This window comes from Osmerus mordax, chromosome 28 (genome assembly GCF_038355195.1).
Source record: "Osmerus mordax isolate fOsmMor3 chromosome 28, fOsmMor3.pri, whole genome shotgun sequence".
Lineage (NCBI taxonomy): Eukaryota > Metazoa > Chordata > Actinopteri > Osmeriformes > Osmeridae > Osmerus > Osmerus mordax.
Genome location: NC_090077.1, coordinates 4,401,081 through 4,415,251, shown reverse-complemented (window position 1 = coordinate 4,415,251; position 14,171 = coordinate 4,401,081). Strand labels below are relative to the sequence as shown.

The 14,171-nt window shown below is 50.7% G+C and overlaps 1 protein-coding gene across 2 annotated transcripts in view; it reads right to left on the bottom strand.

Moving 5' to 3' along the window:
- Positions 1-13,530, bottom strand: part of rhobtb4 (Rho related BTB domain containing 4) — a 30,102-nt gene extending 16,572 nt beyond the window's left edge. Inside the window, exons 1-2 of one of the 2 annotated variants that reach the window (XM_067231449.1) lie at positions 13,472-13,530; positions 12,740-12,852 (exon numbers count right to left, since the gene is read on the bottom strand). Coding sequence is in view for 1 of the 2 variants with exons in the window: in XM_067231448.1 (XP_067087549.1) it covers positions 2,258-2,286 (29 nt within the window). In the remaining variant the exon portion in view is untranslated. Of the gene's footprint in view, positions 1-2,257; positions 2,389-12,739; positions 12,853-13,471 lie in introns of those variants that run through there. The other variant, XM_067231448.1, reaches the window with a different exon arrangement.
- Between the last annotated feature and the right edge of the window lie 641 nt (positions 13,531-14,171).

The window sequence follows — 14,171 nt, the reverse complement described above, 5'->3', positions numbered from 1 at the left end:
CACACAATCAGACATATCACACCATAACACACGCAGACACACACACACACAAGTATGTCTGCCTGACAGGAACGTATATATAACATATATAGCCGACACGCAACACAAACATTTAGAATAGGCATCCATCAGTGCAGCCCTAATGAGCATCACTCCGGGGCACTGAGACAGTGTGTCTGCACGGAGCCCTGCTTTAGTAAACATGGTCAGGCAGGCTGGCTAGCCGCTCTGACTGGCCTCATTTCTCTCCCTCCTCCTTCCTCTTTCTCCCCTTCCCTCCTCGTCTCTCTCGCTTCACCTCCCTCTCTCTCTCTCTGGCTCTCTAATATCCCCTCCCATCCTTTTAGCTCTTCTCCTTTCTCCCCTCCTGCTCTGCTCCCTCCTCCCAAATAGACTCCCAAGGCATATCCATTGAGAGAGAGGGGGCGAGAGGGGACCGCGGTGCAAGCGGAACCTGCAGTAGCACAGAGGTTCTGATGGGGTTCCATGTACCACAAGGTGAGGGCAAGCAGCGAGAATTGAGATGTTTAAGTGTCACAAAGAGCATTAGGATGAGGTGAAGCCTTCTGAAACCGTCATTTCACAAACTGGGACTGGGTTCACCCCTGTTTCCCCATCATCTCCTCCAACCATCTCTTGAAACAGCACAAACACAGATACACACACCACCACTGCACTCATAAAAACCATATCAGGCACCCAAGTCCAATTCAAAGGTGTCTGATCGTCACAATAAAGTATGATACGCTCGTTGATAAGGGCCTTAGCCCCCCCCCCCCCCCCACAGGACTCGTAGATGCTAGTCCTCTCCTCATCAACCTGTTTACTCCAAGGCCTCAGTCTGTGTCTACAGGCATTCCTCTCTCTCTCTCTCTTTGTCTCTCTCTCTCTCTGTCTCTCTCTCCCAGTTATAACTGGGCCCTCTGGCCAACCTGCAGAGGGGGGGGGGGGGGGGGGGGGGGCACTGACTCTTCAATGGGGCTCAATGAAGGGAGCGGTTATCTCTGGGCTGTAGAGGGAGAACGAGAAGCATGGCGGGTGATGGGGGCCCAGCACGGCCCCGTGTCCTGTGAGAGAGGTGTCCGTCATGCAGCGCGACCACGTGTTCTGTCGGAACGTGCATCGTCACGGGGGAAGCATGTTTAGGAACTGCCTTTTGTTTCCAGAGAAAGATGCATTTCATTTGCCAAAGCACGTCCAAGGCCACACTGGCTATAACAAGGTTAGGAAGCGTGTATCTATGTTCCACAAAACATGAAGATGAGTGGCTTTTTATCATATTTGCGGTAAATTGTTAAATTGTCCTCCTGAAGTGGTTGGACCAGACAATGGACCAGGACAATTAGTGTGAGATTTAGAGAGCTTGATGGAAAACATGCTTCTTCTAATCTCAAAGGAAATTGATATTTGAACATTCATACGAAACAGTTTCATGTTTGTGTGAACTGTGTTTCAGTGATTTGTGGGAACACAGTGTCTTAAATCTCACAGATTCTGACAGTCACCGGAAACATATACCTAACACCCCTCTGAACCCACAGCGATCAAAGTTGCAGATCACTGAGCGAGTGTGTGTGTGTGTGTGTGTGGGGGGGGGGGGGGGGGGGTGTTAGCTGTCTGTCTACTGTGAAGACAATGGATGTTGAAGAACCTGTACATTTTATCTACCAGTTCAATCTGAAATTCAGACACTGAGCCAGTAATTCAACAAAGACACAAGCCAGACACTAGAAGTTAAACTCCAGCATTTCACAGGATTGCATCAGTATGAGCTGCCTGCTTCCTGCGGTGCTTTGAGCAGTCATTCACAACGATCAGGTTCATTCATATTTTTGTATTCCATGGTGTTAACCGTGCATCACCTGATCGGTAGGCTATGGCATGCTGTAGTGTTTAATCTACATCTTAACGAATACCTTTCAAAGATGCAAAATTGAAAAAATACATGAGAACGCATTGTGTTATTGAGCAAGTAGCCCAAAATGGGTTGGCTAACCCCCGCCCAAAAAGAGATGCATTAATAATCTCTTGCATAACGGGCCAAGCCCATGCAGCACAATCGAACATGAAGCCATCCGTTCCCAAGCAGCATGCGAGGAAAAACACGTGTGCATAAATTGAAACAATGTTCCACTGGTGCCCACCCAGACTTTCTGGAAACTCAACCTGTGCGCCATGCGCCGTTTGCTGTCTCTTCTTTAGACCTGACAAATTAAGTAAGCATGTGACCGACGCCTGCAGGAGAGTTCGTTCCTACCTTCCGACTGTTCCGGAATTGACCCACATCCCCTTCTGTTTGCACCACACGGCAAAGACAACCGTGTGCGGAAGAGTAATGAACTAAAAAGACGATTGTCAAAGAGCGCTTTTGCCAAAGGCTATTAATAAAAACCTTTTATTGAAACTCTATCCAGTCACAATGGTAACATCTTCCTTCTTCCCGTTGCAATCTTCATCCGATTTCAGTGCCGTGCTTATCTTAATAGTAGGCTATGACGTATACTGTCCCTATCGGGTTATACTGCTTATTTTCTGTGAAACTGTATTAATTAGTTGTTTCTGTCACTTTTTCTCTCTGATCGAGCAACCTCTCTTTGTTTTTGTTTCGCCAGCTGATTTTTTTACTGGCACGCCCCCACGACTCTACGTCACCACTGAGGCAGCACAGATCACTGGTCTTTAAGCTAGGCTTGAGACAAACCAAGCATGCAGTGCAAATCTGAAAACCGAGCTTTTCATTGCTCGCCCCATGTGCCACTGTCTCCTTTCCTACTCAACCTGTAATGTCTGTGGAAAATAATGGGTGGAATTTGGAGTGATCTGTTTAACGGGAAAAAAACTTCTATAGATAGCCAGTTAAAAGGGACTTTGGTATCAGATTCAGTAAGCATTACCAGGAATTTTGCAACCGATGAAATTATATTCCAATTGTTCATTTAATATTGATCAGTGGTTGTCATGTAAGCCATATCTATGTTGTATTTCCTCTGAATCATTCGCCCTTTGCCAGATTGGCATTTCTCATTCAATTATCCAGCTGCTATTATCCATCCAGACCCTTGTGGCTCACCATCTTTATTATGCATATCCATTCTCATTGAATAGAGTATCAATAATTTCATTAGAGTGTAACACAGCCTGCAGAGGAAAAAGGCTGCCACCCTGTGGTAGGTAAGGGAACTGTCTGACACCTTCAACACTTTCGGGAACGCAGGTGAAAGTAAATCCCCAAAAAGTCTTTTATGAGGGAAAACTTCAAGGTGAAGATAGTTTTCTATTGTAGTCCTTTTCCAGTATGGTCATGATCTATGGTCAGAGCAGAGCGCCTGACTAGGGAGGGCTAGAGGTGGGAGAATGTCCATGGCAGTGGGCAGTGACCTCCCCCTCGCCTGCGGGCCCTGAGAAACACATGCCCTCTAACACCGCTGGCATAGGCCGAAAGGAACATCATGAACGATGGGGGTGGAACGGAATGTGGGTTGAAAACTGGTGGGAAGGTGTGTGGGGAGATTAAGGGTAGAGGCGGGGGGGTAGGGGGGAGTTGGCTGCCGATCCTGTCACTGTTGATAATGGACTTGAGAACAGGCCTGTGAAACAAGCCACTTTATACAGCCGCTGGGCTGTTTTTACGGCTGAGCTGAGGTTTGAGTCGGGGCTGAGGTTTGAGTCGGGGCTGAGGTTTGAGTCGGGGCTGAGGTTTGAGTCGGGGCTGAGGTTTGAGTCGGGGCTGAGGTTTGAGTCGGGGCTGAGGTTTGAGTCGGGGCTGAGGTTTGAGTCGGGGCTGAGGTTTGAGTCGGGGCTGAGGTTTGAGTCGGGGCTGAGGTTTGAGTCGGGGCTGGGGCCACGGACTAAGGGACGGAGCGGCCTTATCAAAACAGAGCAAATTCACTTCTAGAATGCGGCTGTCTTATTTTGTCCTTCACATGACTGATACGGCTGGGAAACCCGCTGCTGTTTATTTAGTTTTGGAGTGAATATATAACTCTTTTTTTCCCCCCTCACACACACACACACACACAAGCTGTCAGAGCAGTGAAGGAGGACAGTACAAGGGGGCCGAGTTTAACTGAGTGCCAGATTCCCCGTGCTCCCTCGTCTGTCCTCCCGTCTCTCGGTATCGTCTCCCCGTGGCCGTCCAGCCCCGCCGCTCGACGAGCGAACCCCCCTCCATACCTCCACCGATCCTCTTCTTGCCCACCTTTGCCACTCTGCAGTAGCTGGCAGGTCGAAGCCGTCCACACACCTGCCGCCACATCCACTAAGGACAGACACCCTCCCCTCTCCCTCTCCCTCTCCTCCCCCTCCTCTCTCTTCGCCAGCCAGCCCCCACACTCTGACACAAGTAGGTCAGTGCCCCAGTCTCCAAACACTGCAGAGCAGATAGCAGTATCAGAGACTCAATTCTCACTTCATCCCTGTCACACACAGTCTCAGTGACGGCTCAGTCTTGGCAAGGGGGGTAGCGGGAGGGGGGGGGGGGGGGGCTGGGGGCAGCGTGGCTGTTTTGGGACATGTTTTTGTTTTTGTGTTTACCCCCGGGGAAGGAGAGGGGTGTGGTGATGGCGGCTCCTCCTCAGGGGAGTTGCGAGGGGTCAGAGGTGAATGGCGAGCCGTGGCTGGACTGCTGGAGGGCCGGACGACCTTGTGGAAAAGAGGAACGCTGGCATCCCTGAACTCACACACACACACACGCACACACATACACTGGCCAAGAGGTGTGTGTGTGATATGATTGCAGAGTAGGCACCCAGCCGAGAAAGGGAGTGTTTTAATCGTAGTCTGCATGGTGATGTGCATGTGAGTCAAGTGGGAGTTTGTGTGAAAAACATTCAGGGCTTGATAAGATAGCGTGAGAGTCCGAGGCAGAGAAAAGAGGGAATAGGAAGTTGTTTTCTTGCCCATTATCTCCTGTTTTACACTATGAAAACACAGTTTGATACGGAGAGGTCAAGTAGATGATTCCTAAACTCAATAAGGCAAAGTCCATTGTGCGTTCTTGTTGGAGTACATACAGTATGTGTGCGATTCCGCCACAGCACGGGACACCCTAGAAAGTTCTAATCGCAGACCAGACGAGGGCCGTACACCCACCCGTTGCCCTTTTACAGTCATACTTACGGCCCCGCCACCGACCGTTAGGGGGGGGGGGGGGGCGGGGGGGAGAGTGGACAATTGGGTTTGCAGCCAAAAACCTGAAAGCGCTGACTCAGAATCACTACAGAGGCGCATGGCAGCGGTTGTTTGTTTCCCTAACTGCTGGCTGCTCGCTATTTACCTTCTCCTTTCGTAATGCCAGGATCCTGAAGTCGGCGCCTCTCCATGCACTAACTACAGACTCGGTGGAGTGTAAATCACAGTGGGGGGGGGGGGGGGGGGGGGGGTGGAGGCTTTGAATTCCTGAGTGGCAGACAGCTGCCGCGACGGAGACATACCGCTTGGAGGGACGTCTTATTGTCTCCTTCTATCTGTCTGCAGTCGCCCCTACACCTAGGGGTCTTTCAACCCCTCCCCCCGCTCAAATCCAGTCCCCCCATGTACCTGCTGCCCAGGGACATGTCACCACCAAAGGCACACAAACACACACACACACGCACCTCCTCTACCGCCTGGGTTAGAGACGCAGGGGTCAGAGGAGGTACTCCTCAGCCATGGCTCTGTCGAGTGGCAGGGCTAATCTCGTTAAGGCTCTACTTAGCTGCTGTTCTAAGGCCTTAATTAGCTGATGAGACAAGGGCCCAGGGCCAGACACACAGCCCCTCTGGTCTCTGTCCAGGACACACTGGGGCAAACATTGAAGAAGGAGGTTTCCTCGCAGACGCTCCACTGCTGGGAATCAACCTTCGAACCCCGTGTCAGCGCAGTGTCGTACTCTCTTAAACGTTAGCCAAAATATGAGTGTTTGGCGAGTGTAATCGCCTGTTCGTGCCCTGTCTGTCAGATGCTATGAGGCTTACACATTAACGACTTCATCTGCGTCCGGTGCCAAGTATGAAATCGACTTAATCCACTTGATCCGGCCTGCTCCGATACGCCCTTTGGTCAATTCATCAGCCACGAGGAGGGAAGGCCGCAATGCCCCCCCGCCTCTCCGTGCGCGGAGACACCCAGCCCGGCGCTGAGATCCAGGGCCCTAAATCTTCATCCCTGGCCCTGGAGGACAGACACGTCCTGAGGCGTTCACAGCCCGGTGCGACCTGAGGGCCTGTCTGGAAGTCAACAGCGATCTCGGGCACGCCTCACACCGAAGCGTGGACAGGTGTTGGTAAACATCTGAGGCGAGGCCCGGAGATGGGGCGAGATGGCGGGGGAGGAGAGGGCTAGGGAGAGGGTAGGGCAGTGAACCCTCGCGCCCTTCACGTGGGCCTATCGCTGATGTCGCCAGGAAAAAGGGGAAAGTAGCACCAAGTCGAACCCAGAATGTGGATACGTATGTAGTATGGTCGAGGGGAAAGAGAGTTGGGGAGTGGAGCGACAGAGAGAAAAGAGAGAGGAAGCAAGGGAGAGACAGACTGTGGAGGGTTGGGGGGGCGGGGGGGCACCTGGCAGAGGCATGGGTGAGTTTTGCAGAAACAGCCTGATCAAACAGAGCCCTAGGCCAAGCCAAACACCTCTGGACTTCAATCTGCTGGGGCCGAGATCACACTGTGCTCACTCAGAGAGAGAGAGAGAGAGAGAGAGAGAGAGAGAGAGAGAGAGACAGAGAGAGAGAGAGACAGAGAGAGACAGAGAGAGACAGAGAGAGAGACAGAGAGAGAGAGAAAAAAAAGGGGACAGGCGAGAGGGAGAGAAGAAGAAATAGGAGAGGAGGAGAGAGAAAGAAGAGCAGAGATCCAGTAGGTGAGGTGAGAGAGAGGAGGAGAGAGAGAGGCGGAGAGAAGAGAGGCGAGAGAAAGGACAGGAGATTCGAGAAAGAAAAAGAATCCATACTCGTGACAGGCCACCTCCCAGAGAGCCTACTCTCCAACTGCATAACAGGAAGGTTGTTTGTTTTGATTCCTTCCAATAGCCGCTGCCATGCCTGTTTGTCCGTTGTGGTCGGTGTGTTCCCCACATTGTCCCCCTCACAGCACACAGACACCAACATGCCTCCCTAGCACAGACACACCACGCCGACACTTAACATACTTCCACGCACGCTCACGTACGTATGTGAACACAAACAGCCAGACAGCCTCCTCTCTCTCATTGTGAGACTGGAGCGCTTGGCAGCGACTCCCCTGAAAAGAGAGAGAGAGAGAGAGCCATGGAAAGATCTATAGCGGTGTCCGGTTATTTCCGGCCCTCGCGGCCGCGCGGCGCTCCCGATAGCCCGCCGACGGTCTCAGCACACTGTGACCACATGGCAGCGACCAGTCCAAAACCTCACACACGGGGAGGGGCCGAGCCGAGAGAGCCCAGGTTGGGAACACCTGATGCAGGGGCAGGAGAGAGGACGGCGAGGGGTCCCTTGGCTCGGCCTCTCGGGACACTGGGGCACAATATGGCGAAGTCGGGCGTGTTCACTGTTCACACAGAGCTACTGTGGGATCAGAGACTGGTCAGTTTGTGTTCTGGTCTGTTGGGGAGCGGGGGGGGGGGGGGGGGGGGGGGGTTGTGTTGCTGATTATGTAATGATACATGGGAACTTGTTGTATGCTTAGCTACCCCCTGCTAGCGAGTCACCTCTCTGTATATATTGTGTGTATCCAAGCCTATTGTCTCGCGTCTGAAAATAAAATATGACCGCGGGCCTGCACCCAAACCACCGCATACCTCTCCAACAACGATCCCAGTCACGATGTACGATGCTGAGCAAAGTAAGACGTTCGTTGAGAACCTCAAGCCCTACCTCAGACGGCATTACATTCCAACGACAGTCATCTTCTTCATCCAGACAGGGCCCTTCCTCCCGCCTGCACACCACTGGGTGTCTTCCGTCGCTGCCCGCGCGTAAAGGTTCGGGTCGGCGCGACACATTCACGCTCGTCCCTCTTTGACGATCCAAAACGCTGTATGTCATCGTACTGGAGGCCCTCCTTGACAGCAATAAGTGGTTGGGCTGAGATGAAAGCAGCCACTGTTGCACTCCCTTCACAGGCTAGCCGTCAACTGCTGTAGAGAATGCAAGACGTGGGAAACTCCTAGGTGGACTGAAACCAAAATGCTACCACAGGTCTAACCTGTGGCTTGGCTAGCTTCTTGACTTATTAGCTGTTTAGGTCCAGTTCCTGTACATAGTAACCAAGCTCTTAGCAACGGCCTACCAGCTTGTTTAGCAAGGTGGCTCCCTGGCATCCTGTGCAGGGCAGCCAGCTGTGTGTGTGTGTGTGTGTGTGTGTGTGTGTGTGTGTGTGTGTGTGTGTGTGTGTGTGTGTGTGTGTGTGTGTGTGTGTGTGTGTGTGTGTGTGTGTGTGTGTGTGTGTGTGTGTGTGAGAAAGAGAAGTCCGCCAGGGACCTTGCCTAATTACTCCCCAGCCCACGACAAAAACACTGGCATCGAAAAGTAAAGACTGTTACTGAGAGGATAGGATCCTACAAGTCACTACGAGACGGAAATATTGTGTTTTCTTACCGGGTGTCTTCCTGTTAATGAAGAATCTATCAAGACACATCATTGCCCTGTTCTTCCTCTCACAGACTCTCTCGTTTCACTCTCCCTCTCTCCCGTGCACTCTTTCGTCTCCCGCACGTGCGCACGCAAAGCTCGTTGTGGAAAGGTGTTAATGGGGCTTCTTAATTCTGAGTTGATGAAAGTCGTGTTGTCTGGAGGGGTGTGATGGGAGCTGTTATTAGAGGCAGGCAGACAGGGGGCTTAGACGGGGAGGGGGAAGGCTGGGAGTAAACCAGCAAACACGCAAACTGTGGAACACACGCACACACAGACAGACAAGCAGGCAGACAGGCAGACAGACAGGCATACAGGCAGACAGACAGGCACATAGGCAGACAGACAGGCACATAGGCAGACAGACAGACAAGCAGGCAGACAGGCAGACAGACAGGCATACAGGCAGACAGACAGGCATACAGGCAGACAGACAGGCACATAGGCAGACAGACAGACAAGCAGGCAGACAGACAGGCATACAGGCACGCATACAGGCAGAGACAGAAATAAAAACACGTACACCCAGGCCTCCTCATAAGGTGAGAGAAGACACACACACACACACCCACACATACACACACACACACTCACACATACACACACACACGCTCACACACACACACACTAACACACACAAGCACGTCCCATAAACATGTACCATAAACACCCGTAAGTGAGGCCCCTCTCTCTCAGTCACATGGTTGAGCTGCCGTCTCGCCCAGGAGGATCCTGTTTCAGCAGCACACATAGAACAGCAGCAAACACTGAAGAACAGAGTGTGTCAAAGTCACATCTCCAATTCCACGCGCATTTCAAAACACACACCCCGCACACACACCGTAACGCCACATCACAACACACACAGACAGACACACACACACGTTGTAAATAAAGAGAACAGCATAGGCAGGGATACATAGCTACAGGCACTCTGAGAGTGTGTGTGTGTGTGTGTGTGTGTGTGTGTGTGTGTGCGCGCACAAGCTCATTTTGTAGTTCAAGTCAAAGGACTGATATCTTTTGGAAAGATCAAATAGCTTATGTTTCAGAGACATGCTCTTCTAAAGTTGGAATGCCAGTCAACCTTGACTCTGACCCTGTACCATCTTAGTGCCTGCCTGTCACATGAAGCCATTCCATGGGTAGAATGTGCTAGAACAGAAATTTCCACCACTATTTAGGGTTTCAGTAATACACACTGTGTACAAGCACCACTGTGGGACAGAGACACAGTGTTTTCGAAGCATACAAAACAGCTCGATGTTATGCAAATAAGTTAAGGTTAGGGAACTCCATGTTCGCATTGTCACTGACAATGTGAGCTTTCTATTTGATAAGGTTAAAGAACAAAGCATGGCTAATTCAACTCGCCACAGAAGCATAAACGTCATATTCATTTGTGCGGAACCTGAAGCAGGCCAGCTCTGAACTCTTTCCCCCCTCTGGTTTGTCAACAAGTGATTGTGCAACAGGAAGCCCCTATCTGTGTTGGACGCCCAGAGGCAGGTCACCCTCTCGGTCGGCGCGCCCGGCCCGAGGCTCTCAAAGTGGGGGGAGAGGCCGATGGGAGAGAGCCTCCTCTGGAGCTACTGACAGCTTATCTGTGCGCCCCCCGCTCGCCCTGCTCCCCTGTCCCGTCCTGTCCTCGCTGGAGGACCAACGCCCCCCTGTCCGCACCTCCCTCAGCACACGCATGCAGCCAACCAGGATGTACACTGGAGTATGACACTACGTTTGTATACTTACATTTGAAGTGCATATTTACAGTTTATGTTAAGTGTTTGCTTTCAGTGTGTGTGTGATGTGTGTGTGTGTGTTTGCACGTGCATGCTTGTTCAATACATAAACAATGTATCAACAAATCAACTTTGAAGCCAAGACATCCATTTTGCATTGGCACGAATACAGACTTACGCTCCACTTCTTTTATGTTTACGACTTGTGGAGGAGATTGACGTGTGCGACGGCGTTAGCGTTCTCGTGGTAACGCAGCCCAGTCGCAGTAAGGACGCCGGAGACACACGACACCAGATGACTAACAACATTACCGCAACCTCAGACAGATGTTCGAAAGAAGGCTGGAGGAAAACGATTCCTGTGTCACTGACAAACTCAGCCGACGGTTCTCGAATCTGAGAGAACACAGCGAAGGGGATTTCTCTGTTTTCACAGCGTGTTATACCTGAAATATAAATCTCTCTTTCTTTCTCTCCATTTTCTTCTGGGTCGTTCCATTGGTGGAGCTCCTCTCGGCCAACCCCATCCCCTACCCCCTTATGTCCCTCTTCCTCTGCATCTCTGCTCCTCCTTTCCTCCCCACTCCTCTCTGAGCGTCCCACTCTACCGGCCCCCAAAAGTCCCCTCTCTCTCTCTCTCTCTCTCTCTCTCTCTCTCTCTCTCTCCTCTCTCCCGCACACATTCTTTGCACACGGACACCCTGTTTAAAAAAACAACCACAGAGGCGGCCAAAAAAGAGAGAGAAAGGCAAAGAGGAGGAAATTCTGTACCTCTGCCATCCCGTCCACAATCGCCTGCTTCTCTCTTCGGCTCCCCCCCCCCCCCCCCCCCCCCCCCCCTCTCTCTCGTCCCCGAAACGGCATTACCAAGGCAGGCAAATATCATGTGGTCGAGAAAGAAGAAGACCCTGTTGTTTGGTCTTTCCTTTGAGCGTGTGTGTGCGCGGGAGTGTGTCTGCCCGCGTGTGACGGAGTCAAGTTTGTGTCGAAATTAGCATGTGTGCAGTCCCAGTCGCGACACTGTGGATTTGTGTCATTTTCTTTCCTGTGTCCTTTTGTTGCAGATTAAAGTTCTCCCCATAGACATGCATACGCATGCAAACACACGAATACTGTCCACACACATAAACAGACCCCCCCCCCCCACCTCCTCTCCCTCCCCCCCACCCCCTCTCCCCCCACCCCTGCACGGTCGGGGTATGCAGAGTTGAGCGGAGGTGGGTGGGGGTCGGAGAGCGGACGGTGCGCGCGCGCGCGCGCGCCAGTGTGTTTGTGATGTTGCTCAACACACAAAGACACAGCGTCTTATATGGCTCCCAGCTGTGTGGGGCTGGTCTGCTAGCCCGCCATCCAGCAGCCAGGAATGTTTGGTGTGCAACTCCGCTGGAAAGCCCCAGTTGCCAATACACTCTCCCAGCCCCCTCCAGAGACCAGCATACTGCACAGAGCAGGACAGGCCTCACCCAAGGAAGAAGGGTTTGAATTCCACAGCTGATAGGAAAACACAGCCGAGCATAACAAAGTGGGGGTCGAGGAACTGATGTCAGCTCCGCAAACGAACTTCCCAGGCCGTGAAGTAAAACGGAGCAGGAGTTACAATTATTTCAATTCTGCTTCAAAGGGGTTGATTGTTCAGTTGTTTTGGTCAGTAGGTTCGGAGGGGGGTGGGGGGGGGGGGTTGAGGTACAAAGTATGTAACATACTGTGCACTGTCATGGGAACAGACGGCTGAACTGTGGTCATTTTGCTGATTATGTAATTTATTGAAGGACAGCTTGAGAGCATCCCTGTTACACTATGTTGCAAGTGAACCAAAAAGTAAACAGATATGGGCTTTTTGTTTTGGAACAACTTGTGGGTTTTGAGGATGGGCTTCTCTAAATTAGGTCATTAAGCATTAGGCTTTTTCAAGGTAATCCGGAATTTAAATGAATCCATATTATCTAAAATAGTAGTCTTTACTGCCTATAACAACTTGCTGGCTATACTGAGGCAATGTAAACGTGTTACAAAAGTGTAACACTTATCTATTCAGTAACACCTTCATATCCCTCAGTTTAACCAACGTGATTTTATCACTTTAAGTGTTTACAGTTGACTCGCACAAATATTATGGGTAAAACTCCGTAATGAAAAAGTTGACTTAAACCGTGATTTACGTCTTACGATTTATGACTTGTGTTTAGTCATCAATGGAGAATAGTTCTGTTATGGCAGTCACTTAGATTTGTTTGGGCATAATGCCTTGGTTTGCCTACTCAGGTCTATCGCGGTAGACCCTCCAGATGGTACAGTTTCACACAAGCGTCGCGAAACTGATACAGAATGTTATGAAACAATACAAGGTGTCGCAATGAAAACCACGTGCATTTTTTAAAAGCATTGTAGAGTATATGATTGTCACCGGTCTTCTTACCTTCAAATGTCTGGTACCCCTGGAAGATTCGCAAGATTCTTGGCGTCGTCCACTTTCTCACCTCTCCGCTTTTCCTTGTCAGATATTCGAGACAACGTCCTCTTCTCTTCTAACTGTAGTGGCACACATGCATTCAATATTTTAGTATCCCGAGAAAATGAGATTCCCGGGAATCCAACTCTGCTGGGAAGTTTTTTATCTTTCTAAAATCAGATCCGATTATCGCCTTTGTTCATCAGCGCATGCTGAAATGCTCCCGACTGATGAAAGACGCCAGGTGGAATGTCATTTCGAACAGATCTTTTACAAAACAAAATGCAGACTTGGTCATATGTCGGGGCATGGCCATTGTTGTGTGTATGTCTGGGTGTTGTTCAAGGATGCTGATGCGAGTTTTCCACGTTTTGTACACACCTCGGAAAGAGAGGTTGTGCCTGACTTTCTTTGTCTATGCCCAGCCTGTTAAAGGAAAGACCACGCGGAATACGTTTTTACGATACCTGTTATAAACCATTAATATCTGGCTCGGGTCGCGTTTATTAATCCGATGATCTGTGATTATCATAGGATAGGCTAATTAGGCTATGATGTACGGATTAGTTAAAATCATAGCAGACATAACGGTTTGGAAAGAAGAACGTCTAATGCTTTTTCTGTCCAGCCAAAAATAAACTAGGCTAATTGCATTTAACAATCAGTAGAACGTAGAATATTTCAAAGTATATACCCAACTCCTTTGTTGCTCGTCTCCCCACTCCTTGGTCGCGTGTATGTAGTTCATGCGTTTTGCAAGTCTGCCTGCAGCCTTCGCCCCGAACTTCAGCCGTTTTCGTCTCTTTTGGTGGAGCTGAAGGCTACGTCTCTCGCTGTCCGTTGTCAGATGCGGCGGTGGCTCCCAGTCGCGCTCCAGTCCAGTCCTGCCCAGTGCCCGCAACAAATGCCAGTGCCTATCAACCAGCGCCGTGAAGACAGCTCAGCGCCAGTCACTCACGCGACGCCGCCACACCCATCCATTCATAAAGTGGAGTACCATTCTTCGACTGCTCTGTGCGCACAGTAGATGAGGGCAAGGTGGGTGAAGGATGTGATTATACGCAGGAGGGATCAGTAGACATGCATTCTTGCAAGGTCAGCCTCATAGAATCCGTCACACAATACACAGAAATCAGGGACTGTTGAATAACCTGTCTGCAGTTGCTGCCGTCATTGGGCAAAATTCCTCCATCAGTTTGCTCAGAAAGGTGTTTGAATATGATCAGTTTCCACTGAAACTGTGACGCTACATACAAGTCCAAAATACATGAGCAGGTTTAAGTGAGGTTGACACCCTTGGGCAGGTCGGTTGACACCCTGGCACCTGCTTACTGATGGATCGCTCTGTGACCTGGCGTCTGCATGTGGCACATAGCTCAGGTGTGCCCCTGCTATGTTG